This window comes from Carettochelys insculpta, chromosome 12 (assembly GCF_033958435.1).
Source record: "Carettochelys insculpta isolate YL-2023 chromosome 12, ASM3395843v1, whole genome shotgun sequence".
NCBI lineage: Eukaryota > Metazoa > Chordata > Testudines > Carettochelyidae > Carettochelys > Carettochelys insculpta.
In genome coordinates this window covers 2,956,212-2,983,974 of record NC_134148.1, presented here as the reverse complement: position 1 = coordinate 2,983,974, position 27,763 = coordinate 2,956,212, and the positions used below count along the sequence as shown (strand labels likewise).

The window sequence follows — 27,763 nt, the reverse complement described above, 5'->3', positions numbered from 1 at the left end:
GAGAGAAGGGCTGTACGTCCTCAACAGCTCCACGTGCTGTGACCTCTCAGTTAGCATCTCTACGGTCACACCTAGGCCGAGTCTTTCAACCGGATCCCTGTCAGACAGACCCCGCAGTCCCGAGGCTGCAGAAGCTCCCTCTGGCTGGAAGGAGTCAGAGAGCTGGGTACCAGCAGCACACGGAGGTGGCCACAGCTCAGAGCACTTGTCGTCTCCCTAGCACTCCCCACACCCTGGGCAGGGCGGGAGGCTGGTGAGAACCCTGGCAGAAGAGCGGAGCAGGGCTCTTAGGGAAGACGAGCCTCTACCTCGTGTCAGCCTCTGGCCCCTTCAGCAGGAAGGAACCAAACCCAGGGCTCCTCTATCAGTTCCAGTCAGTTCAGCAGCATGTCACACTCTGTGACAGGCACCACCGCTGCTTGCCTGACCACCAGCAGGTGCGTCTCCTTCCCCCACTGACTGACCCCCAGGAGTCTCTGTCCCAGGCCACCTCCAGAACTCTCATTCCGGCAACGTGCCTCAGGTCCGACTACAGTTCCCCACCCATGCGCCTCAGTCCCAGCCTGCACCACCACTTGTCTTCAGCCTGGGTCCCCACGGGTACTCAGCCTCACCCTGACAGGCAGCCACCAGTAACGTTTCTCCGCAGCTCCCCGAACGGGACTAACCGCGTGTCCAGCTGCGGTTTGAAGTCGGTCTGAATGGAAGATGCCAGATCTCCCCTTTTGCCCTGAGCCCGTCCACCCCTCTGCTCCCCACCACTCACGCACTTTTCCTTCTGCAAGCTCTCGATCTGCTCAGTCAGCACCTTCTCCTCCTGCTGCATGGCTGCCTGCTGCTGATCCGACACATCCACCTCCATCGCCTCCTCGCTACTCACGGCCTCCTCGGAGACGTCAGACACGGAGGGCAACCGCACCGAGACGGGAGATGTAGGACTGGGGAAGGTTCCACGCCTCAGACGCCCTTTGCCCTGCCGGTGACAACCCAGGTTAGCCAATGTCATGCCGCTACTGCCAAGCCCTGCAGGCGTTTCATGGTACGTGAGCCTGACAGTTGCTCTGCTCCCCACTTTGTCCCCTGCACCAAGAGCGGCGGGAACAATTTCAGCAGCCGCGGTGCTCAGTACATGGGTGCAGGACACCTCACAGCAGGCTGGGAGACGTAAGCGTTCGGTGTATTCAGAGGAGGACACGGATGAAAACGAAGCTGGTGCTCTTTTGAGAGACCTGCGCGTCAGGCTCTCACAGCCAGCGCAAGAGCCGACAGAACGTGCTTTTACAAGCCCAGGCTGCAAGACGGAAGCCCCCAGTCTGGCCCAGCAGGAGAACATCCTGCAGGTCACAAACAGAGCTTTGGCATGCACAGTTCTCAACCATCCCGTCCTTTGCCAAAGCCACCCCACCGATGCGCGTGGAATGAGACAGGTACATGATCCAATGGGCACATTCAGCTCAGCAGGTTGGGCAGACGCTTCCTGGACACAAAACATATCGGGGGCTCAAATGATGGCAAGTGGAAAAGCCAGCTACAAAGCTACAGCTGCACCCTACGTCTGTGGCAATCGGAGGTGTAATGTGAAGGTGAGGGGCGGGGGGAGGCCGTTAAAGCCCACGCTAGCCCCTCAGCTCAGGGAATGAGGTGGTGAACTGCCACTGACCGGAACACGGGGAGGGGAAAGATGGAGAGCAGGGAAGCTGTTCAAGAGAAACTCGCTCAGCAGCACAGTGGAGAGCACTGAAGAACTGGCAGACGGCTGATCAAGCAGCGTACAACTCCAGCAGCCTGGGGCGCTATCCCGACCTGAACTCAGCAAAGCCCATAGTCTCCATTTCAACTTACAGCCATCTGAAAACTGCCAGCCAGTTACACAGGAGGGCCCTGCTTCACCGTACAGTTGGGGGAGTTTTCAAACGTCGTAAGAAACTTTAGAGCTGGGGTCCTGTGGACTGGCAATGAGATCTGTATTCCTAAAGCCACTCGCGTCCTTCAGAAAATGTCACCTCGTGAGCAAGCTCAGTATCTTCTGAGCTTCACAACTCACAGTACAGCTGCTGGCTCAGTACATTAACCACACCCTGCTCAGCAGCCCACTTCCAGTGTCAGAACAACTGACATGCTCTGTTAACTCCCAGGGCAGCACAAATGTTACCCTGCTGTGTCTGGTGTGTTCCGCTCCTGTGGGAATTATTGAGACAATCTTCACTCCCTATATACTGAAGATGCTACAGTTCTGCATGCGTGACTCACTCGTGAGCTCTTTCCCTAGTAGGACCGGAATGCCAACGCTTTGAAAAAGAATAGAAAAAATGAGTAACAGAGATATTGTATGTGGAGCTGGGCTGTATTTTATATTTTACCTTTCCTAGGACCAGATGCTCAAGTGTGCTTCATAGGGACAGAGGAACAACAGGTTTCTTTGGACGTAAGACACAGTGAAGAGACCACTCTCCTCTCGGGTTCCACATGAACCATTACGAGATGCACTTTGAATTTCACTCTTTGGATTCAGGGAGTTTAAGGCCGGAAGGGATCATTAGATCTCGTCTGACCTCCTGCATGACACCAGCATTACCTTTCACACACACACCCCTGCACTGAGTCTAGTAACCTGTGCCTGGCTACAGCACCTCTTCCAGAAAGGCCCCAGATCTTGGTTGGAAGACAGCAAGAGCTGGAGAATGTCACACAGCCCTTGGTAGTTTGTTCCAATGGCAAATCACTCTTAAAAATGTGTCTTATTGCTGATTTGAATTTATGTGACATCAGCTTCTGGTTATTGGTGGTTCTTCTACCTTCCTCTGCTCCATTAAAGAGCACTGATTTTCTTCCCATAAAGATAATTAAACACTGTAATCAAGTTACCTACTGATCTTGTGCTTGATAAACTAAACAGAGACGTCGCTCTAAGTCTCTCACTGTAATGGCACCTCTCTTTTGTCCTGAAAGCACAAACCAGACCGTTTTGAAGGAGAACGTAGGAAGAGGAGATGCACAGGTTTGGAGTTGCCCAGATCTCATTAAGTCAATGCAAATCTTACTGCTAGAATTTCAGATCTTGCTTTCCCTGAATCTTCAGAATTTGCTGCCCCAGTGATAGCTCCGGCACCCTTCCCTGCACGCTGCACTTTCTGCCACTCCTCAACGTGTATTTAGGGGACAGAGTGAGCAGATCCAGTGGGGTTTTGAGGACCTTCATTTCTGACCTTTTCTTCTGAGCTGGACATCAGGTTGTGGCGTTTGTGGTGCCTGTCAGTTCTAGGCCATGCGACATGGCAGTTCTGCTCTACCTTTTTAATGGTGGGGCCTCAGCTAGAGTACTGTGTCCAGTTCCAGGCACTGCTCTGTAGGAAATATGGAGAAACTGGAGAGAGTCCTGAGAGCTAGACAACATGGCTTGTGTCCTGAGAGCTAGACAACATGGCCTGCGAAGGGAGGCTGAAATAGCAGTCAGGGTGGTGATCAATTGTTCTGCATGTCTGCTCAAGCTTTGGCAAGGAGTAATAGGGATTGTTAGAAGAAAAGGAAACTGGGGTAAGATATTTGGAAAAGCTTTCTAATTATAAGCCTAGTTAAGCACTGGAATAGATTTCCCAGGAGGTTATGGAATCTCTGAAATTGGGTGGTTCTAAGAACGGTTTGGATAAACACACCTGTCAGGGATGGATTAGGGTTACTTGGTCTTGCCTCAGTGTGGGGAGATGAGGTCCCTTCTAGGCCTAAGCTTCCATAACTTTATGATATTTTCCAGCAGCAGAGGAACCTCCTCAATAGCTGGGTCAAAGTTGGTCCAAGGCTAGCGTCTAGCAGAGGCTCAAGTGCCACCTATGCAGCACATCATGTTGATGCTGAACACAAAGCACGGCCACCTGCCCCACTAGTCACCCATGGCCCAGAGTCCACCCACACTACACGGCCTTTTTTTTAAAGCAGAGATTGTGATTAACCATCAGAACAAGCTACTGAGGGATGTGGGAAATTCAAGAGCAGATGATGACCTCAAATTAAGAATGGGATGCCCTTCTGGAAGACAGGGTAAAAGTTACTTTTACCATATTATTGGGTTTATTTAGTTTGCAGAAGAGAAGAGTGAGGGGTGATTTAATAGCAGTCTTTAACTTCCTGAAGTGGAGCTCTAAAGAGGATGGAGAGAGGCTGTTCTCAGTGGTGACAGGTGGCAGAACAAGGAGCAATGGTCTGAAGTTAGAGAGGGGGAGGAGTAGGTTGGATATTAGGAAAAACTACTTCCCCAGGAGGGTGGTGAAGCACCGGAATGCGTTGCCTAGAGAGATGGTGGAATCTCCATCCCTGGAGGTTTTTAAGTCTCAGCTTGACATAGTCACAACTGGGATGACTTAGTTGGGGTTGATCCTGCTTGGGGCAGGGGGCTGGACTCGATGACCTCCTGAGGTCCCTTCTAGCCCTAGGAGTCTATGATTCTTTCATGTACATTAATGCTATTGACGGGGCAAATCAAAAGCAAAAAGCTTTATAGCCAATATCAGGGTGTCTTGGTTCAAGGCCTCCGTTATTGACCAGAATCAATCTAACACCTGGCTGATGCCAGCTGAGGAAGGCAAAGGACCCAGCAGCTCTACCATGCGTGTGTGTTTTAGAGATGGCTGGCACAGGACAGGCTCTGACAAAGTCCCTCAATGCTGCAGCACAGACAGCAACGTGAGGGGAGCAGCGGCCGAGTACACGACCAGCACATGACACCAAAGGAAGCACAGCTCTGATTCAGGTCTGCTAATCAGCCTCTGAGTGCTTGGCATGGTGAGGTCTGTGAATGGGCAGGGCGGCAACAGATGTGTTATAAACCACGCCTGTCAAAACGGCCTTGCTCCCCGACCGCACGGCCACCCTGCGGAGCAAGAGGCAGGCAGCAAGCGCTTCAGAGGGGCTGCAGCTGACAGCCGGCACAAGAGAAAAATAAAAGCGCCATCAGCTGGATCTATCAACTGGAATGTGGAATGGCCAAGTTCTGGACACCAGCGTGTTTGGCTTCAGTTGCAGGGAGGAGTAAGGGGAAAAAGGGGGACGGGGGGGCTCTTCCCCTGCTCTGATCTAGCACGCTTGTAGACCTGCACTAGCTGGGGCAGGCGTTCGGGGCTCCCTTCGACTGGTGGCAGAGCAGCAGCAGCAGCTGGCACAGCGCGGAGGTGCCGTGCACAGACATATACTGAGCAGCAAAGGAGCGGGCGTGAGGGAAGACAGAGAAGGGCCTGGATGAAAACAGAATGGAGGGAGGAAAGGAACAGAACTAGCAGGTAGACACAAGACGAGCGGACCGAGGAGCACGACAGACAGGAGGAGAAGGGCAAAGCTGACCAACGCTGGGTTAATTAGAGACTCCGAGAGCAGCTCTGCAGAGAGCGGGGGCCTCTACTGGGTACGCGAGGAGGATTCTCCTGCTATTTTCGTTTGTCAGGGCTGACCCTCCCTCTCCCTGCGGCAGCTTCTATGAGTTGCCAGGTCAAACGCCTCTCCCATGTGTGTGACGTGGACAAGCGGGCCAGTGGACTGCAGTAACCAATGCAGTTGCTGAGGGCAAATTCATCAACCATTTGGCATCAGTTCCTCCTGCTCCAGCGCCTCCCCTAGGGGACGGGGACCTTAGGGTGCTCCCCCCGAGAGAGGAAAGGAAGGTCAGTCCCTGGGCTGGGTCCTGCAGCGGAATGAAGGGGCAAAGTCACACAGGAGCCTGTGGCATGGTACTTGAGTGAGTGGGGGGTTACACACAACGATGGGATGTGGCTGTCACGGAGTGCGATGTGGTTAATACATACCGGGATTGAATTGCGGGTTATGCTCATAAATCTAACTGCAATTAGTACAGGTTTCTGGATTAGAGAGGACATGAAAAGGAAAGCAGAAGGTTAGAGTGCACATGCCACTGCCCCCTTAAAAGAACTTCTAGAGTCTTTTAATGTCGTGAGCGGGTCGGCTCTCTGCTGCCTTAGCAACGATGCATAGCTGAGCCTCAAGCCTTGCAACGTAACTGCTGAAGCGCCTGCGTGGAGCAGATTTAGCATTGGCTGCAACTGGCAAAGCTGGATTCCTGACGGGACATGCCACAGGGGTACTGGTCTTTATAAACGGCGAGCCTGCTCTTCCTCGTGGCACTGCCTAAGGGGGTTGACCGCCCTGCTGAGTCAGCCATCCTCTCTCAGAATGCAGCACGCCAGCCGCCTGCTGCTCATTCAGCTTACAGCAAAGGAGAAACAGGTTGATTCGAATCCCAGACTCTGCCTCCCATTCAGTAACCCACTAGAAGGTCTCTCAGGCACCCAGAGGCAGTGGAGGAAAAGAAGGTGACCCTTTATAAGCCGTTCAGTTCAGCCCTCTCTGCAGCAGGCTCTCACTTGCATCCAGGGAACGGAAGCAAGGCCTTGGTTAAGGGCAACTTCTCCCCAGATCTGCCCTGGTGTTCTGTGGGAGCGAAGGGTTGTAACACAGTGGGCAGTGTGGGATTAGGCGCCCTTAGCAAAGGAGTTAGCTGGTCAGTGCCAGAGAAGCACACCTTAAAGGGTAAACCAGTCCAAACGGGCAAAGTAGGTCCTAAGAATGTCCACCTGCACCTGGGAATGGAGTCCAGGACCAGGCGTCTGTGGCACTTTGCTTCAGAATCCTGACAGGCCCGTGTCCACCTCCTCGGGGCTCTTCTCTGCTATAATGCAGGGAGCCAGTGCAGGGCGGAGGGCTAGCCCCCCCGTTGGCCCCAGGTCTGATGCTTTGGGAGCTGTACGAGGCAAGAGGTCGAAAGAGGCAGGAAACAGGTAGGTGGGATTAGTTCAAGTGAAAGGGAGAGGGAAGAATGGGGTGACTTGTCTGCACTAGGTTATCCTCTGACCTTCAGTTCTCCTCTGTTAGGACACCCCCTCCCCAAACAAATCAGGCACAGACGCGCTGACAGCACGGACACGAGATTCTCCTCGGAATCTTATGCGCAAAGGGAACTGACGGTAACCAAGGTGGCTGGAGCAACCTCCCACAGGAAGTTCTGCTCCATTTTCTCCTGACACGGGAAGAGAACCAGCCGCCCCCTGAATCTTACCATAGATCTGCGGATCAAAGACAGCCTGCTCTTGGCTTTGTTCTCGGCAAACTCCAGGCTGCTGATGTCCTTGAGTCGGGCTCGGTATTTATTCATCTGCTCTACGACAATCAGCTCCACGCAGCTGTAAAAAAGAACAGGAAGTGGCACAAAGGGAACACGGAGCTCTGGCTGTGTCTGCGCTGGCCACGTTGCCCGAGTCCTACAGCCCTGCAATGTCACAGAGAGGAAGGGATGGGCACCAATTCTCTTGCTCCGTGGGTTGGCAATGAACAATGCTGTTGAAACTGGGTAGGCAGGGAAGCTAAAGTGGGCGAATAAAGGGAGGGATCCCCACAAGCTCCATCAGAGAAACTGATCGTTTGCCTGGACGGGAGAATAGCCACCTAGGTTAGGAAAGCTTGGCATGTTCCGACGACAGGCTGAAAGCTCAGTCCGGCTGAAGCAGCCGTTCTGTATCTATTGGCAGGCAAACACTTGTGCTCGTTTGCAGCCAAGCTGGGCAGGCAGTAGGACTGCAGTGCACCTTTAGAAGAGTGATTCCAAATAACTGTCACATTTGAAGGCCAAAGCGGTTCTTCTAGGACAGAGCAAGAGAGAGTCCCAGCTGCCAAGGCCAGGGAGGCCCACTGCATTCGTATCATCTGGTCTCCTGCATAACAAAGCCCACAGCATTTCATCTTGCATCACCCTGTCCACCCAAGCTACGTGTCTGGCCTCCTGTAAAGCCAAAACCCTGTGGCGCGCTCTGTTGCAAACCCTCCCCACCCCTTGGAAGAGGGTTCCCTGCCTACAATTCCTACAGAGAGATCAGTTCACCAGTTTTTAATCCTTTTAATATTTGCCAGACTGAATTTGTAGGCGTTAATTTTTTTTTAACCAGGACGACCTGTGATACTGAATCTAAGTCTACGATGCCAGTGTGGTTACCACTGCAATTCAACTTGGCATCCAATCAAAAACCAGGATCAAGAACATCGGCCAAGATCGGTTTTCCATAAAACAGTGCTGACTGGCACCACTTACACTGCCACCCATCAGTTCTTCACTGATTACCATTCTGTATCAGCAGGCCCATGATCTTCCTTGGGATTGACCTTGAGCTAACAGGCCACCAGTTAATCAGTGCCGCCTGTTTATCCTTTTTAGATACTAGCAGATGAGCTTTTCTGCACTCCTCTGGGACTCCTCTGTTTCTCCAGGATTCATGAAATATCACCATCAACTGCCCAGGAAGCTTAGGGGCCAGATCTCTAAAAACTCCTGGATGTGGGTTCTTTAGTCATTAACATTACCAGCTGCTAGTTCCTGATGGAATAGCCAGAATTTCATTAAGGCAGCTCACTTGCAAAAGAGCGCTGTGTTGTAACCATGGTTCGAGAGCACATTAACATGCATTATTCAGGGGTCGCCTGCTGTCGTTACAGCTAGAAATGTGGGTTTACTCTAGAAGTGGAAATGTTGTATTCTTACGTGGTTGTTTTACTGATGTCTTGAACGCTCTGCAGTGGATCAGTGGTGTCAGGGCAGCGGAGAATACAGGGGGCGAACACAATGGCCAGAGCATTAGCTGACATTCGATTGGTCTCTTCCTGCAGGGCAATCCTAAACGAAGAACAACAGAGCAGTAAGGGTTAAAGGCAGCTCCAACGTACCTAACCCTGGCCGGAAGTGCCCCTGGAGAGAAACGGGAAGGACAAGTGCCCGTTCAGAGCAGGGCAGGGAGAGAGGTGCTGGATATGCACATGAGAACTGGAGGCCATTCTTTGGGGGAACTTCTGTAGCTCTGAAGTTGAGAGCTGCAGTTTGTCGTCTCTGGTGAAGAACCAGAGTACAGGTGTAAGTGTTATACCAGACAATGGCAATTAGGTCAGACAATGGACACTCGGCGAACCACGCGACACTCCCTGATGTTCTCTTGGGGTCTTTTGCTCTGACTTACTCAGCCTAACGAGGACAGATGCAGTGCACGTTTATTACAGTAGCAAGGGCTCAACGAGCCCTCACTAAGGTAGGACTTAGAACAAGAGCACTGGTGTCTAAAGGCACACAGCTCTACGAAGATTGCAGCACAGTGGCGAGAGCCTGCGCTCGATAGTGCCTGAGCTCACGCAAAAGCATCCCATCCTCTCTAGAGCCTGAATATTCAAGCTGAAGGGTGCAAGGTGTGGCAATGCTGGGATCCCACGGCCACCTTTCTGCACGCCTGAGCGTGCAAGATCTGCGGCCTGCAGCCAGGGGTTTTAAACCCCCAGAGCAGCAGCGCACTTGTCTTTCCAGCAAGTCTGCACCACTGGCTGCGATTATGAACGGGAACGTATCTGTAATTCCATAACAACTGATGTTACCGCGTGCTGTCAACCACAGCGCCAGCACCGCCTGGAGAACGAGCGCCGGGTCCGGAGGGTTAGAACAATTTCAGAACTTAGCGCAGGAGCTAAGCTGGGGAGCGCTCTCGCTCCTCTTTTCCTACCACAGCACTGAGATCACGTGGGGACCGGGACTCTGACTCAGGCGCGAGAGCACCTTGACCCAGCGGGATGAGCCCTGGCGTAAGGGGATGCTCCTGGTGAGTAGGCGTGTCAGAATTGGGCCCTCGTGAGGAAGGAAGAGCGGGGAGCGGCTGCATGCTGGGGTTGGCCGTTACCTCACAAGGTGGAAGACGAGGCGCTCCAAGGTGCTCAGGTGGGTGCGAGAGAGCTGGTCAATGACCGAGTACACGCCGCGGACCGTCTCCTTCCTCTCCTGCAGGCCTGGGGAGAGCAGAGTCACACCCTGCAGCGTCTGCTGTCACCTCAGCTTGGGAAAGCCATTGTGCTGGCCAGCCCAGGACACCGGGCAGGAGGTCGGCGCACGGGGTCAGGGCCGGCAACTCCCTCCTCCCCCTGCTTGCACAAACTGGCCCCATTCACAGCTTCTCTCTCCCACCCTGGTCCCGCAGGTCCTGCGCCAAAGACATGGGCGCCTGACACCGATTTCTTTCAAAGAGATTCCAAGAGCTGGGAGCTGAATAATAAAACCGCCTCTCCCGGGGCACGTCCCTGCTGCGCTCACTGCTTGCCACCAAAACCGCCCCCCAGCACAGACAGAAACAGCAACGCAGACGTCAGGTGCTGGGGGGCCCAACCCAGATGCAGGGCTTCATTTGTGAGGAGAGAGGTGTTGGGCTCAAGCTATTAGAAGCTGGGGGAGAAGAACATATTCACTTTCCTAATGGACACAGCAAGTCCAGAGGTACCTGAGAGTGTGGGGGGAGGGGAGGTGGCTCTGATCTGTCAGGCCCAGCGGTGCCAGGACTCAGCCTTGGCAAGCCTGGCACAAATGACACAGCGCCCTTTGCCCAAACCCTTCCTTCTCTCTACCCGGCTGCAGGGAAAGACTCCAGCAACAGGGAACGGCTCTGAGAGGAGGCAGCTGGGAGAAGCTCCAGCAGTTCTCTGCTATCAGAGCCTCTCCCTTGCTGCCTCCCCCTGCCAGAGCCCGTCACTGAGCTGCAGGATGCACTGCAGCGTGGACACTGCCCTCTTCTCCCCGGGGCACGTAGCTACACATGCCCTTCACCGGGGGTCTCAGCCTCTCCAGACTGAGACAGATTTCCCTTGGGCACCCCAAGGTCACCTCCCCAGAAAACGACCTGCTTTACACAGTCGGACATAAAAATACAAGGGTGTCTGGCACGTTACCGGAAAACTTCTGGCCCCCTCGTTTACCGTTCATGACACATTGCAGCCCCCGCAGGAGAGAGCTCAGCATGAACCAGCCATTGCTTGTCTGAACGTTTAGTCAGTATTGACCTTCTGTGTGCCTTTCATGTAGCCTGTTGCCAAACTAGGTAAACATGGACATGATCTGATGCACCCCCTTCAAAGACCAGGGTTACGAACATAAGGGCAGCCACAGTGGATCAACCAAAGATCCATCCAGCCCAGTGGTCTGTCTTTCACCAAGGGCCAACGCTAGATGTCCCAGAGGAACAAACAAAACAGGGACTCAACTGAGTGACTCCCCTCCATCATCAATTCCCAGTTTCTGACAAGCAGAGGCTAGGGAACCCATTCCTACCCATCCTGGTTAATAGCCATTGACGGACCTATCCGCCACACACTTATCTAGCTATTTTTTGAACCCTGTTGAAGTCCTGGTCTTTACTACATCCTCTGGCGAGGAGTTCCACAGGTTGACTACGTGTTATTTGAAGAAATGTCTAGAGCCATTGCCCTACACACTGCCGCCAGTGCTTGCACCGCATGCAGTGCTTGAAACCACACTGTTACACAAATAATCCCTTACACTCTTTCCAGTAGTCACAGCAAGGCCTGTGTTGCTTGTAACTCTCATATCAAAGGACGACCTCTCCAAAGCAACAATTTGGACTCAAACACTGTACAACTAGCAGTCATACAATTGCACAAGCACAAAACCTATTTGCCTTCTGGTTGTCATGACAATGGTGACGATAAAAGTGAAGTTGGAAAAGGACCAGGTGCTCTGGGCAGGCAGAAAATAGGTTTAGCACCTGAAAGCAACCAGATGTCCTCACTGCCAGGGGCTTGGGTGACTACTGATTTGTGAAGCCCTTCCTTACCCATAGCTCGCAGGAATTCCTCGTAGAGTTCGAAGGTCATGAGGGGATTGGGCAAATCCCTCAGCCACTGTTTGAACACACTGGCAATGACATGAATATTGTAGTCATCTAGATTCACATTGTCTATATCTGGAAAAGAAAGCAAAGGAAAAGCAAACCAGCAGTTTTGATCCAGTGAACAAGCAGGCCGTGTCGACACACGTCCCTCCCTTTCAGAAGGGGCATGTTAATGAGACACTAACATGCATATTCAATACCTCATTAGCATAACGGCAGCCAGTCATGCTTCAAAAGCGCAGACTGGCTGTACAGACGTGGCTGCTTCGAAACAAGCACCACACTTCGAAATCCCCTTATTCCCAAAACAAACTGGGATTACAAGAAGCAGGTGCTGTAACCACCACAGACAACACAGCGAACACCTGCCCAACCACGGCTGCTGATTTTTAAAAGGATCGGGCTAAAGCCCTTGTTGTGAAAGGAGTCAGTTCTTTAGGGCCAAAGGTCTGTAGACTGAGTTTGTAAAGCACTTTGGAAATCTGGGTGATGTTGATAAATATGAAGCAATGCTCATGTAGCTTTTCCCCTCATTTCTTTTCATGACTGTTTTTTGCATGCTTGCGCACAAGAGGTGCAATAGAACAGGAAAGGATTACGCAGTACGCCAAGACGGGAGAGCACTAACACAGCACAGACCTTTGGTGAAGGTCGGTTTTAGACACCTGTCAGTACTTCCTTGCTGTCAGCAGCCAGAGTTCCTTTGCACTGGCCTCTTTGGCATGAATTCCCCCCGACAGAGGTGCTCAGCTGTCCCAATAGGTTCCTCCCTCTGATTTCTTCTTCATCTTACCTGTGTCCAGGCCCTGTCGTAGCTCCTTTATCTTATTGGTCGAGCCTGACTTCCTGTAAATGCCCTCGGTGTACAGCCCATGCATTTCAATGTAGTTGATGAGCTTCTCCACCACCAGCGGCACTGCTCGCTCCTCATTGGTCAGTCGGGAGAGCTCCACCCCGAACTGCCGCGAGGAAAGCTCGGGATCATACTGAATTGTGGAGAAAGAGAGGGAGCTTGTAATCCCCTTTCAGAGGTCTCAAGGCAGTGCTGCTCACAGCGGGGTGAGCCGAGGGATGTCCTGGGCTGGACCCTTGCATTTTAGGCCAGGGCATCTGACTGCTGATCAAGATGCAGTTCCCAATTTTCAACAAAGCTAAGTGGGCTATTTGGAAATTAATCTAGTAAATCTAATTGGGTATCAGAGCCTGTACGCTGCCCCACAACCCCAACCTCTCCCATGGCCTGTCCTCATCCTTGTGGCTATCCCTGTGTTTCCTCAGCTGCGTCGGCAGCACTGCACGCTACTGGCAAGATCAGCACATGTTCAGCGCCAAGGTTTGCAATGGGGCTGTGCTCAGGAAAGTGGCTCTGAAATGGCCCATTGGTTCCCTCCCCGAGTCATCATTTGCTTCACTGACTGGCATTTTTACTGCGCCTGTAGACCCAACACAGCTGCGCAACGGTGAGCTATAGCCTCGTCTGCTTCATGCCTCGCTGGCTGAACTGCCCGGCGACGATCCCTGGAGGGAACACACACAGGCTGCTGCGGATATCCCTTGGGGAACTGACAGCGCCGGCTATTACAAAAACGTGCAACACGGAAGCCGTTGAGAGAGAATCGGCGAGAGACCCCCACACTCCCTGGGTTTACAGAGTCAGGTTCCCAGCCAGAACTGCCCTTTAGAGACTCAACCGCCAGCAAACAATTGATCGCATTCAACCTGAACGAGAGGCTCTGGCTGGATAAAGGCAAAAGGCTGGGAGAAACGTTCCATGCAATACCGCACTGCTCCACTACGGAGGCTTTGAACATATGGACCAACGCATGGGAAACCAGGCGTGTGGCTTGGGTTAAACCTCTCACCAGGGCCACTCTCCCACGTCTGCTGCTTTTCATTCTCTGTCGCTGCAGCACAAATGAAAGCAACACAAGGGGAACGGCTTGGGGTGTGTGTTCCACACAGGCTAGCCCTCCTTGCAGGAGCACACCAGGAAGAAAGGACAACAGCAACTGGTCTTGATCATAGAATCCCAGGGCTGGAAGGGACCTCAGGAGATCATCAAGTCCAGCCCCCTTCCCAAAGCAGGATCAACCCCAATTAAATCATCCCAGCCAGGACTATGTGAAGCCGGGACTTAAAAACCTCTAGGGATGGAAATTCTACCACCTCTCTCAGTAACACATTCCAGTGCTTCACCACCCTCCTGGGGAAACAGTTTTTCCCACTATCCAACCGACTCCTCTCCTTCTGTAACTTCAGACCATTGCCCCTTGTTCTGCCATCCATCACTACTGGGAACAGCCTCTCTCCATCCTCTTTAGAGCCCCCCTTCAGGAAGCTGAAGGCTGCTGTCAAATTGCCCCTCCATCTTCTCTTCTGCAAACTAAGTAAGCCCAAATCCCTCATCCTCTCCTCACCGGTCATGAGCTTCAGCCCCTTAATCATTTTCATTGCCATCCATTGGACCTGCTCCAATGCATCCACATCCTTTCTATACTGGGGGGGGGCCCAGAACTGGACGCAATACTCCAGACGTGACCTCACGAGTGTTGAAGACGGGAATAATCACTTCCCTAGAAGTACTGGCAATGCTTCTATGAATGGAACCCAATATGCATTAGTTCCTGACTACCAGGGCACACCATTGGCTCACACCCAGCCTCTCATCCACTGTAATCTTCTGTGTAAAATTTACAAGATATGGTACCATCACCCTTTCAGTGCCAGGACTGGGCTGTTCCCATAGCTAACATCAAGCGCAACCACAAAACCCTCACTGCTGCTGTCCTGTGTTCAAAGAACAAAACGGTCAACACTGGCATCAAACGCATTCATGCAAATGGCAACAACCATCACAGCAAAGCCACAGGTGAGCTGAGCTTGGGGTTCTCTTAGTTCCACTATCAGCCTCTGTAAAAAGTCACCATGTTCTGCATAAAGTTAAAACGCAGTTAGGAAATCCGCTGCCGCCCTCCGGATAACGGGCACCTTCCGAAAGCATAGCGAGCGCACGCTCCCTGGAGAACGGGACGGAGTCCCTCAGCTGATGCTCTGTGAAAATTCACCCTGAGCAGCCGGAATCCATTCAGATAGAAAATATTAACAAATGCCAAGGGCCTAACCGTTTCCCATTCCCCCTTTGGGCTGGTATTTATTTCTCAGATTCCAATTTTTTTCTGGGCCTTAGTAAGCAAGATTTTTAAAGATGACGTTGGCTAACCCCTGAATGCCACTTCCCTAGAATTCAGGAAATGAATGTACGCCAGGTAGTTACTTTATTTTAGCAGAGTTTTCCTGGACTGAATTCCTTCATTTCTTGCTTGGTGCATTTCTGGCTCTGCGCCACTGAACTGTCAACCAAAGTGCTAGGCCTGCCTTGGTGAGCCCACTTGTGGTTTCTGGACATAAGGAGAGGCAGCTGGCATGTCGCTACGATACCCGTTCTCCTCCACATAAGCACGCCACACACCGGTTCAGGCCAGAGAGCACATGAATACAAAATGCTTCAACATGCAAAGGAGCCCCAGTCTCCTCAAAACACCTGAGAGCAGCATTTAGCCGTGTGCAAATGCCCCTGGCTGTTATCTATATACCAGCCTGGATCCAACCCCCTCAGTTACACTGCAGAGATTCTGTGCTCTCCGCGGCTGGGGGGGGTGTGCTGAAAAATGATAGAGAATACATTCCAATGTTGCAGTGCTCTACTGCCCTGGAGGAAGTACACCGTGGAAACAGATAAAGCTTTGCACATGCTATTCCCCTTACACAATACCAAGAGCCATACCAGCCACCTCCTGAGGGCAATAAACACCGTAGTAAAGGAAACGACAATTTAATGACTGGTTGACATCTCTAATAAGCTGCTGAATTTGTCTGTTGTCTATACATCTCATCTGGTGCATAACAGCTAGGAGGCCACGCATGTTTTTATGGAGTGGGTCATATGTGGCTTCCTTGGTGCTGGAGTATCTAGGGTAACACACATTAAATTACTATAAAAGTGGAACAAAAAGAAAAACCACCACCAAGGGTCAGGAAATAAAAACCCTAGATACCCTTGGCCTGGCCCTATATACACCATGACGTGTGCTGTACAATACACTGACCCCTTGCTCAACTCTAGCTCTCCTGCAGCGCTGGACAATGAGGCTGGCTCCTCCAGCCGATGAGACCATTTAAAGCCTTGAAGCGGATGAGCAGTGGCAATGGGGTACCCAAAAACGCTCAGCTCTGAAGAGCAAGTTCACCTCCGCAGGTGGCACACGCCTCTAGTACAGCCCCACCACTGCCCCCCATGACATCACTGCGGCCGCAGTCGCAGGAGAGTCGAGAGAGAGAAGCAGATGAATGGACTGGCCAAGTCTTACCTTTTTGGAGCACTTGGTTGTGGTTTTAAGACAGCACTTCTTGTGACAGGCATACTTACAAACTGTAGCAAGGAGAAAGAACGGCACTTAGCGTGCTACGGCACCCCCGGCGGCGTACCCGGGGGCAACGGCAGATTTAAACCCCCAAGGGAATCCCTTCAGCTGAGCGAGCCTGGCCTGTCGCTCTGCTGCAAGAGCGTGACACGTAGGAACTTACGCCAAAGCTGGCCCTGCTCTAAACTGACTCGCCCTTCTGAGCTCTGCAGATGGGTTATGCCTAGGGAGGGGCCAGGCATATGCCTCACTGTACCTGTGCTGCTACTTGAGTGTCACTTCACAAGAGGGCAGCGAAGCGACCAGGCAGAGAGGGGCTGCTCCACCAATGTAGGAGACTGGCTTCAAGCACCTACCGCAGGGGGGCAGGAGTTTTCGATGGGGGAGGGGGGCCCCCCCGAGATGTTGGTGAGTGGTCCGGGGCTGCGCCTTTCTATGATGCTCATGGGGGCGCGAGGGGCCTGGGATGGAGGCTGGGCGCAGAAGAGGATGCGTGGGTGCATGGGGTGGGGCGCTAAGGTCTGAGAGGCGCTGCACAGTCTGGGATGGGGAGGGGTGGTGACCCGGGCTGAGGGCTGGACACCAGGCGCAGGCTCTGGCCAGGAAGAACTTACCATAGGCAACCCAGCGAGACCCTTGTGCAGGCTCCCTGCCTGCCACCACCGGACTTGCCACTCAAAGCAGCGCTTCTGGGGCAGCGTGTGTCTGTGTGGGGTGTCGAGCAGCAGGTCTCCATGTGCTGCCTGCACCAACATGCACCGGCCCTGCAGCTAACAGCCGGCTGCCTTCCGGCCAATGGGAGCAACGAGGGTGGCGCTGAGGGTGGGGCAGTGTTGTGTAGAGGAGCACACGCTGGCCCCAGCAACCGGCCATTGCGAGCTCTGTGTGGGGCCACAGCAGGCAAAGAGCCTGCCCAAGGGTCTCGCTGGGCCGCAACAGGCTGGATCTGGCCCACAGGCTGTATTTTCTCTGCCCCTGACCTAGCCATTGTCCAGCCCAGGGAAAAACACAAGGAACCACCAAAGCCACTGGGAACAATGTGAAAGGGAGAGGAAAAGCCCATTGTTAGAAACCGGGACAGGAGGGAGCGCTCCCTACTTCAGACATCTACAGGGATGGGGAAAAACCCAACCTGAGACCACCCACAACTTGGGGGGCAGACTCCAGGCAGGAGGCTGCCCACAAACACTGGATCCCTCCAACAGTTGAGAAACAGCTTGACGGCAACAGGCACCTCGTGTCTGAAAGGGGTTTTTATCTGCTATGGGAACGTATGGCCTATGGCTGCAGCTCTCTGTTTATTTTCTGCATAACTCGCTTATGTTCGTTTCCCCCTTACAACTGCATCTCTGAATCTAGTCCGAGTTTCTGGTAATTAAAAAGTAGGGAAGGACAGACTTTGGACTGCACATCTCTTGGTGTCACCTGCAAAGTGGAATCAGACTGGCGCGAGCCAGGGCGAGACCTTATGCTTGAAGGCAGGCTGCTTGTGCCAGGGAATTGACCATTACTGGCTGCACAGCACAAAGGCTCCCAAAGATATAGGGCAAACAGTGGCAGAATTCATTATTGGACTAGGGACTCAAAGAGTCGGTCAGTAAAGCCACGGTACAAGTGAATTATCCACCGTTCAGAGACTCGGGGCTGTGCGTTTCCGACAGCCTTGTGCTTGACATTTTGAACCTGATCTTCACAGCCAGATGTCTGCACTGCCCAGAATTTGTGACTCTTGGCCTCCAAACTACCTTGTTTGCATTCACAGCCCTAATAAATGCAAAATCAAAGTATTTTCAAAAGACGTGAGGGTTACATTTTTGGGCACCATTTGTAGGTTTGGAAGATCGGTTCAGAAGATATTCCATAAGCTTAGCTGCTTCTCTGAGCTATTTGATTTGGATCTGCTTGACTGGATTGGAAATGTCACCTGATTTCAGTTGTCTGTGCATCCAATTTTGTACTGAAATACCATGAGTACAGTACTTCAGCCCCTCCTCTCCCATCAGAAGGCCACTCTCGGTTTTCAGGGACGTCAGAAAAACCACAGACAAAAAAAATACATTTGCCAAACTTTTTCTAATGACCACAGAGAGCCAACTGACTCAAATTTAAATACTCTAAATTGGATTGATTGGGGTCAGGCACATCAGGGCATTAGAAACTCTGCAGCCTGAAAAGGACAATGTACCCAACATATTGAGACTAGGTAGCTGTAGAGCAGTATTCTTCTCTGATCATTTTTCACTGTCTTGTAAAGATCTAATTAAATACTATGCGACTAGCTTCAAGAGCCAGCAGCATGTCTGCAGTTTTGTGAGAGAGGCCCAACTGGTGTTCCCCTTCTGCACTATGTGCTCTACAGTGGCCTTTCTCGCTGATTTTGGGAGCACTCTGGATGGGTCCCTGGTTCTCGTGGCCTCAGGATGTCATGGGAGGGAAGAGGGAAATACGTCGGGGATCCCTGGGAGAACAAGCGACATCGTGAGGAAAGGTTCAAAAGACAAGCCGAATGGCCCGTGCTTACGTTTGCAAACAGAAGCCCTGTCCATTATCCAGATCAAGGAGGAGCAGTACTCGCAGTACGTGGGGATGCTGTACTGGGTTGCCTTGAAGATGTGACCGTTATGCTCTTCCACCTAGGACAAAACACAGGGTAGACAATGCAGTAGCACAAGCAGGAGGGTTGATGCACCACTTGCTGCAGAATGGGTGAATTAACAGTCAGTACTTGCGGGCTTAGGACAGACGCAACTACTTTGTTAGGAATAAATATGGGACAGGCCTCCCCGGCCTGTGACTCTCGCCCAAGAGATGCGTCTTTCTAGCTGAGTCACTGTCTTATGTGCACTTCTTTTCTGAAGCAATTTATTTGTAGATTTTCCAGCCGGCAGCCTAGGTCCGCGCCTGCGTAAAAATCAAACCAATACCAAACGGGGGTATACTGAGCTGCAGAGACAGAATGCACAAAGAAGTATTTCCATTCAGTTCTGATCACGCACCAAGCTGTGAGAATAAAATGCCCACGATTTCAATGCGTTTCCAAAATGGAAAGATCCCCTTGTTCCTCGCTCTTTTTCCTTCAACAAGCCCAATTTTCAAACATTAGCAACCCAGAGGAACACCTGAAATCTTGATGTGGAAAGTGAAATCTTGAGTTCCTAAACAACTGGCTGCCAATCTGCACATCTGCAACAGGGATTCAGAGATCTTGTACATTTACCCATGTCTGTAAACTGAGCTTTTAGTTCACAGAATCACAGAACAACAGATCTGAAAGAGACCTAAAAAAGCCATCGAGTCCAGCCCCGTGCTTTAAGCAGGACCAAACCCATCACATCAGCCCTGCCAGGGCTTTGTCGAAGCGAGACAAACACCTCCAGGGATGGAGACTCCACTACTTCCCTGGTAGACCATTCCAATGCTTCACCACCCTCCTAATGAAAAAGTTTTTCCTAATGTTCAACCTGGACCTTTCCAACCACAACTTGAGACCATTGTTCTGTGTTCTGCCATCCGTGACCACTGTGAACAGCCTCTCTCCAGCCTTCCTTCAGTAAGTTGAAGGCTGTTATCAAGTCCCCCCTCAGCCTTCTCTTCTGCAAACTAAACAGTCCCAATTCACTCAACCTTTCTTCATAAGTCATATGCTCCAGCCCCCTAATTATTTCAGTCGTCCTCCGGTGGACCCTCTCCAGTGCATTCACATCCTTCCTATAAATGGGGGCCCAGAACTGGACACAGTACTCCAGATGCGGCCTCACCAAAGCCGTATAAAGAGGAATAATCACTTCTCTGGATCTACTGGAAACACTGCTCTTGATACAACCTAATATGCCATTAGCTTTCTTGGCTACAACGGCACACTGCTGACTCATGTCCAGCTTCTCGTCCACTACAACTCCCAGATCCTTTTTTGCAAAACTACTCCCAAGCCAGTCGGACCCCAGCCTGGACCAATGCTTGGGATTCTTCTGGCCCAAATGCAGGACTCTGCACTTGCCCTTATTGAACCTCATCAGATCTCTTGCAGCCCAGTCTTCCAATTTGTCTAAGTCACTCTGGACCCTATCTCTACCCTCCAGCATATCTACCTCTCCCGCTAGCTAAGTGTCATCAGCAAACTTGCTGAGGGTGCAATTCAACCTCTCATCCAGGTCATTGATAAATATGTTGAACAGAACAGGACCCAGAACCGAACCTTGGGGCACTCCACTAGAGACCAACCGACATCCTGACATCGAGCCGTTGATCACTACCCGCTGGGCCCGACCTTCCAGCCAGCTTTCTATTCATCTTACCATCCATTTGTCTAATCCACATTCCTTTAACTCGCCGACAAGAATACTGTGGGAGACCGTATCAAAACCTTTGCTAAAGTCGAGATAAATCACATCCACTGATTTTTTTCCCCCTATCCACGGAGCCAGTTATCACATTGTGGAAACTAATCAGATTGGTCAGGCATGACTTGCCCTTCATGAATCCATGCTGACTATTCCTGGTCACTTTCCCCTCCTCCAAGTGCCTCAAAATGACTTCCTTGAGGAGCCCCTCCATGATTTTTAGTTACTAAAGTGCATTTCTGTTCCTTCTCCAGCAGATGGCAGAACATCTTTAAAGCAGATGGCTCCCTTTCCAAATGCAATAAAATCATATTCCTTTGCCCTGATCTCACAAGAATGGAATGCAACTTTCTGAATTTTACACGATGGACAGCCAGGCAAATACTAGCCTTTACTGCACGTTACATACTAAGGCACTCCATTATTTATTAAAATATTGTAAATTACATTGTTCTCGCTCGCGGTCAACAAAATTGGAATTAGTGTGATCTAAAAAGCTGAGCCAAAAAAAGAGAGAGATATGCAAAAATCAAACCAAGTCCACCTTGGTAGATTTTCTAGAGCATTGGTTAATCTTTCTTCCCTGGAGATTTGTTCTCTGTAAGTTACAGTGCTCAAATCTTGGCAGAGAGCTTGTAACCAGCATGATTCCTCTATCACTTGAAATTCTGACCACGCAGACTTTATTTCTTTACCGCTGAAGCACAGAGATTTCAACTTACTGCATCTGCTTCTTTTTTCCTTCTTTTCTTCCTCTCAGTTTTTGGCACCTAGGACGTATTTAGAAGAGAATTAAAGAGAATAATTCAATCAGACGGTAAAAGTTCAAGTCTACTGAATTCTCTCAAATTTATCTTCCTCAGTCTTCATCCTCAAACCTATACTCAGCCCCAGCCATCTGGGATAAAAGAACATTGCAGAAAGAGTAGCGGTCTCATTTCTGACCTGCAACAACCCCTGCAAGTCCAGGCCTGCACATCCAACTCCACAGCTCTGCCAGTTCACTTCAGTCTGGACCTGTAGCAGGCCTGGAAGTTCCAGGTCCCTGGATGCTCACAATGGGCACTGACTTGCAGACACAGTGCCACAGTCACTTAGGAGCCAAAATCCCATTTTCAAAAGCCAGCTGGCTGATTCTGAAAATTCAACCCTAACTGCATCCCTGCACCGGGCCAGATGCTCTGCTTCAGCTCCGAGCCCCAGGCTTTGAAAAACTACCCCTGAGAGCTCACATCCTGGACCCACAAGATACTTGCCCTGAGGGCTGTGGATGAGCTGCAGCATGAGAGTCAGAGAGGAAGGGTAAACTTTGCTCTCCAGAACAAGCACTGGTGACCCCAGCAGCCTGGCCTAGGAGCCATTCGTGGTCTTATTTGCAGGGAGGGAGGCCCAGGGAGTGAGCCATAGCAGGATGCACGAGAACAGCAGCATGGACGTGAGAGTGGGCTGTGTGTTGTGGCAGGTCTGTCTCCATTTGTTGACTGCCACACTGATCTGCAACTTGGAGACAACTCCCAGCTCCGTCCCTGGCAGACGCCTGCCAGAGCTGAGAGGGGGCTGGGCGGCTGGTCACTGGGGAGGGCAGAGAGGCAGACCCTCCCAGGAATGGGGAGAACTGGGAGCCTTTGGGTGTGGTCTGGGAAGCTCTATACTATCTTCCCAGCTTTTTCTCCCCCTTAGATGTTGAAAATAATCTTAAATCCATCTCAAATCCCCACACTCCCAGCTGCGGAGAACGGTCCTGTTTTTCAGACAGACAACCAGTGGTGCGAAGCGCTGCACATTTTTAGTCGGGGCCTGCTGCCTGCCCTGGCCCACAGGGGATAATTCAGCTTGGAAGGGTTTGATTTCTACTCATCAGTGTTGACAAACACGGACGTCCATGAAAAGGCGTTTCCACAGGTAAGAACTGAAACTTACGAAGAGGTGAAGGAAGAAAAACGGTGCTGAAAATGTACTAGGACTTGAGGACAACCGCAGCGCGTATTCTGACACTTGGTGTTTTAGTGGCGCTAAAGCTTTGACGTCTCGAATTTGTCTGAACTCCTCGGCCTGCCCCTCCCTGCTAATCCACGTGCAACATGTGCACTGGCCGTCAGTTAAAAGCGGGGAGTCACCACTGCCAAGAGCATATTGTTCACTGGGCTGCATCACACCCGCCTCACGAAGAGAGAGGCGTGAAAACCTTCTCCACGCGCCAGGCACAGCACTGCCAATGCCTGACTAGTACCCACAGCACTACAGACCAGGGCACCACGGCAGGACCACGGAGAGGGTGGGTCACTCAGGGAGCACAGCAGTGACCGCTATGGCTGAGTGAGCAGCCACAGCTGAGACAGTTCTGGCCTTGCTGACACCAGGCTACAAGAGAGGGTGACCCTTGTGGGTGAGCAGGGGGTGAAGAGAAGAAAAGAGGAGGATCCTCAAGACTTTGCAGCAGAGTCACTGCCCACTCTGACAGTCTACAGCAGAGGTCTCAAGCCCATGGCGAAGGGTCACCTACAGCCTGAACAATTCCACAATCCGGCCCAGACATGGTTACCAGCACGAGTTCCTGTGCTCCTGGGGAGTGGTGTTCGGACCCTCCCCCCAAGCCTGGCCCCTGTTAAATCGCCCAGGGCAGCAGGCTGGAGGGAGGGGATGTGTGGAGATCCCTGCCCCGGGGCCCTACCAGAGCAGGGTTTCCACTGGCCCATTAGGAGAATTTGAGGTCTTTATGCCAAGGTAAATTGAGTTTGAGATCCCTGGTCTACAGCATCCCAGAGACGCAGTGTACGAATCAACAGCCACATTTCAATTAACAAAGAGAAAGCAGCAGACTGGTCCTCTCCATACCTTTAGAGCAGTGCAATCCAGGGGCTTGTATTCTGTCATGTATTCATCAAGAAATACTTTAAAGGTATTGACCCAGACTTTGACAGGTGACTCACACCAGTCCCTCTGCTCCTGCCTCATGGTCTTCTCCAGAATCTGCTCAAACAGGGCATACAGGTCTTTGTACCGGATGCTCTTCCCATCATCCATCTTATGGAGAAACAACAGGATCAGAAAAAGGACTTCTGCAGGACAAGCTTCCATAGCTCCCAGGGAGAGCTGCTCCAGCCCTGGCTCACACTCTCAAGAACATAAGAATGGCCATACTGGGTCAGACCAAAGGTCCATCCAGCCCAGCATCCCATCTGCCGACGGTGGCCAATGCCAGGTGCCCCAGAGAAGGAGAACAGAAGACAATGATCAAGTGATTTATCTCCTGCCATCCATCTCCTGCCTTTGTTCTGAAGGCTAGGGCACCATACTTTATCCCTGGCTAATAGCCATTTATGGACCTAACCTGCAAAAATTTATCAAGCTCTTTTTTAAACCCTAATAGAGTCCTGGCCTTCACAGCCTCCTCAGGCAAGGAGTTCCACAGGTTGACTGTGCGCTGTGTGAAGAAAAATTTCCTTTTATTAGTTTTGAACCTACTACCCATCAATTTCATTTGGTGTCCCCTAGTTCTTGTATTCTCGAGCCTTTAATGTGGGTAAGTACAGAAGCATGATGAAAAAGCTACTCTGCTCAGTGTTACATCCTACAACACACTTTAGAGCACAGTGGCTGGCTGGTGGATTGAACAGCAGAAGAGACATCAATTGAGCAGGCTACCAGCTACATGACATGTTGAATCGCACGGAAGGGCTGGAGAATTTTTGCTAGTTTTGGCAAGTTCCAAGCTTTATCTTGTGACATACAATGCAGATCTATACAGATGCTCACAGGGAAGAGCTCCAAGCTAGCAGAAATTACACCACGGGCCTTTTAACGTGAATGTTTGTAGCATTCTGGGTAGCACTCGCAGTTCGCTCCCTCCCACTTAATTTTGCACACCCTAGTCTACAATGTAACTTGAGCGTTTCAGCAGCATATAGTTGAGGTCTGACGCAGTACAAGACCCTCTCGAGGTCAGAATGTGACCTACACTGAGTTACGTGCTGCTGGAAGTAGGGCTGCTCAGGGAGCTGTAATGCCAGATTTACACCCTGGAGGAACCAAGAGCTTTAGAGCAGATTGTGAAGGCCAGGGCACAGCACACAACTACTAGTGAGAGAAGCATAAGTAGTTCACTCAATATCATCTTTTTATATCCCTAAAGTTTTCAGCCACGCTTGAGTTTAACTATTTTAAGGTGCACTAAGAGGTTATAATTTGGTGGTGTTGGCCAGGGGACCTCTGCCTCACTCAAGTTTTCCATTTACTACTCCGCTAACTGGGTACCGGACATGTCACCCCCTTTACTTACCGCTAAAGCTGATGAGTAGAAGCTGAAGATGTTTTGTCGGAATTCTTTTAATGCTTTCTTAAACACCACGTCCACAAGAGTGTCCTTCTTACTGTCTTCATTATCCAGATCATTAATCTGGGAAATACAAAAAAAATACAACATTCTGTTTTAGGCACCAGCACCATTTAGTAAAGAAAAACTGCCCTCCTGTAAGCTGATGACATGGTTAGCTATTGCTAGGTTGTGAGAATACACTGATTCATGCATGCAGCCATTCTTTCCTTTCCGGTCAGACAGCCAATCAGTTCCATGACTTCCTGAATACCTTTTATTTTGTTCTGATGGTACAGAACTAAAAACAGCCAATCAGGTGTTTTCCTTTGGAGACTAAAGAAGAGTAGTTTCTATCTCTCCCCCAATATTTAAAAAAAAAAAAAAAAGTAATGATGAAATAAACCCCATCCAGAACATGGATTTGAGATAACACAATACAGTAACAGTGGAAAATTATTTGGAACGGCGGTAGTCAAGGTCGTAGCGTTTGATCGAAAAGTCCCAGCTCATTTGTGGTATAAATACCGCTGCTGCTTTTAAGAGATGACCCTGATTCTGTAGTGCACGAGGCAGAACATCTCTCTTTTGCTCTCTACTGTGGTTATATGGAAGTGAAATGGCCGAGCATGCCTTTTTCAGAAGAAACTCATCCATGCGTTTCAAGTCACCAGCACTGGTGATGATCTGCAGAGAGTCATTCTGCCACTGCGCAGGCTCCAGTGCCAAGCTACTGATCTTCACGCTGCGCTTGCGCTTCACTTTGGGAGATGGTTCCTTGTTCTCCTTGAATTCCCTTTTGTACATGCCTGACAGCTCTGGGCTCCTTGGGGGTGTCAGGTGAGGTGGACCCAATTCTGCAATTAAGAGGTAAGAAAGAAAATTGCAGATGAGAATTGCTTTCTTGATCACCCAGAAGCGCCATCATGTTGTTAGTTTCTTATAACTTCATTATGAAAACTTCAAATGCTGCAATATTATTGGGGTCTCAAACTTCTACTCAAATGTGCCCAGGGCACAAGTGAGAAAGAAGATTCTCCCAAATGCCGGAACTGCAAGTTTCACCCAGGACCTGTAAATCAAGATGGATTCTCTCCCCACGACCACCAGTTCTGTCACGGGAACTTGGAGAACAATTCTGCTGATCAAGCGCAAACTTGAAGAGAACCCAGCTCAGCTCTTTGTCTCCAAGCTGTGCTGATGGGCATGATAGCATAACAAAGAGAAAAAACCTGTCATGAGAGCTGGCAGATATTACTCTGAATATTTGCAGGGAGCAGAGGAGGAAGGTATTGTATTTGTACATCACTTATCCGAGTGGAAACAGCTGAGCCTCTGTCTGCTTCCTCCTCTGTTGTAGGGGAAGAATACCTGACTATCTCAAAGCAGTGCCGTGATAATTACTCAGTTGAAGGTTATACAGCACTTTCTGCAGAGATCCCGGTGCATTAACTAGGAATCAGAGCAGTAACGCAGCTTTGGGGTTCAGCTGCAGTAAAAGGCTTAGATGTAAGCAAGACATCAAATGTGAGAAGTGAGATTTTTTTCTACAGCCACTGGTCTGGAGCTGAATTTCTCTGCTTTCAGGGGCTGATATTTGTTTTAAAACAATACCCCATTTATGGTGTTCTTCCCTTAAATAACTGGTGCACATATTCACAAACCAATGTGTCTTTTTGGGGATTACGACATTGTTCAGACTCCTTAGCCTCATTTTTTAAAGTAATTACTGTCTTCAGCTCGTCACCCCATGCTCTCACCCGGCCTACACAGGGAGATTTTCTAATCATGCAGTGAAAGCAAGCCACCGCCCCCATGGCAATGTTCTACCATACACAGTCCCCTTTGTTCACTCTCAAGAATTCCAAAGCATACAAGTTTGCAGACCCTCAGAATACCTAAAAGGAGCCTGGCAAAACCACCACATCTCCTGCTGCTCCCCAATCTACCTTCTCCAAGCTGGAGGCCAGGAATCATCTCTGCGCCTGACTCCTCTTGCTCTGCATACAGCTCGAGCAGCTCAGACTGTGTCGCCAGCTTCTCTCTGGGTGTTTTCTTCTCTCCCTGTTTCCCTTTAGCCCAGAATCTCATCTTGGCTCTCTGAGGCCTGTACAGCAGTGAGATAACAGAAATTGCTTTTATTTAGATGATTTCCTTCCCCCTGCTCCGCCCCCAAATCTAACAGAGTCCCATGCTTCCTTCTACCCTTCTAACAGCAACAAAACATGTAAAGCTGCATTTTGGAACCTGGATTTATTTCAGTGTTGGGAAATCAAGTTAAAAAAGAAGCAGTAGGTATTCATCCTAGCAGGTCTGGCTGGAACTGGGCTTACTCAGCTGGGGGAAAAAGGATACGGTCAATATACAGCCCTCTCGGAATGACTCTATGATCCAGGCTGTTGCTGACTCGAACTGTGCGTCTTGGGAGCCCATCACTAAAGTGAGCACTGAAATATGCTGCCACATTCTACCTACTACTGTTTCTCAATGATAATTTATCACAGATAAGTACACATAGCTTAACTTATGTACTTAACATAGGGTAAATTAAATAAGTATTCTCAATCTGTGTTAACAAAGGGAATTTGGACAGACAGAACTTAACACAGACTGATTTAGTTATACTTTGGTGAGATTTGGGTCTTGCATTGTGATGTTTGTTTAATTTCACTGCATGTTCTCCCCATCTCTCAGAATCACAAAATCCCAGGGCTGGAAGGGATCTCAGGAGGTCATCCTGTCCAGCCCCCTGCTTCAAGCAGGATCAACCCCCACTAAGTCATCCCAGCCAGGACTTTGTCAAGCCGGGACTTAAAAACCTCAAGGGATGGAGAATCCACCACCTCTCTAGGCAACGCACTCCGCAACACAACTGCCCTCCTTGACACAACACAGAGAGACAGCCGTGTTAGTCTGCATTCTATCAAAACAAAAAAGCAGTCCTGTAGCATTTTAAAGACTAACAGAATAAATTATTAGGTGATGAACTTT

The 27,763-nt window shown here is 50.5% G+C and overlaps 1 protein-coding gene across 6 annotated transcripts in view; it reads right to left on the bottom strand.

Annotated features, from left to right (window-relative positions):
• MYO9A (myosin IXA) overlaps positions 1–27,763 on the bottom strand; it is a 325,415-nt gene that overhangs the window by 2,306 nt on the left and 295,346 nt on the right. For all 6 annotated transcript variants that reach the window (XM_075007302.1, XM_075007303.1, XM_075007305.1 and 3 more), the window contains 13 exons: positions 26,722–26,879; positions 25,406–25,629; positions 24,740–24,856; positions 23,296–23,484; positions 21,183–21,230; positions 18,642–18,753; positions 16,067–16,128; positions 12,493–12,685; positions 11,643–11,771; positions 9,705–9,810; positions 8,531–8,662; positions 7,058–7,181; positions 771–973 (listed from right to left, as the gene is read on the bottom strand). In XM_075007302.1, coding sequence (XP_074863403.1) covers positions 771–973; positions 7,058–7,181; positions 8,531–8,662; positions 9,705–9,810; positions 11,643–11,771; positions 12,493–12,685; positions 16,067–16,128; positions 18,642–18,753; positions 21,183–21,230; positions 23,296–23,484; positions 24,740–24,856; positions 25,406–25,629; positions 26,722–26,879 — 1,797 coding nt within the window. The remainder of the gene's footprint in view (positions 1–770; positions 974–7,057; positions 7,182–8,530; positions 8,663–9,704; positions 9,811–11,642; positions 11,772–12,492; positions 12,686–16,066; positions 16,129–18,641; positions 18,754–21,182; positions 21,231–23,295; positions 23,485–24,739; positions 24,857–25,405; positions 25,630–26,721; positions 26,880–27,763) is intronic.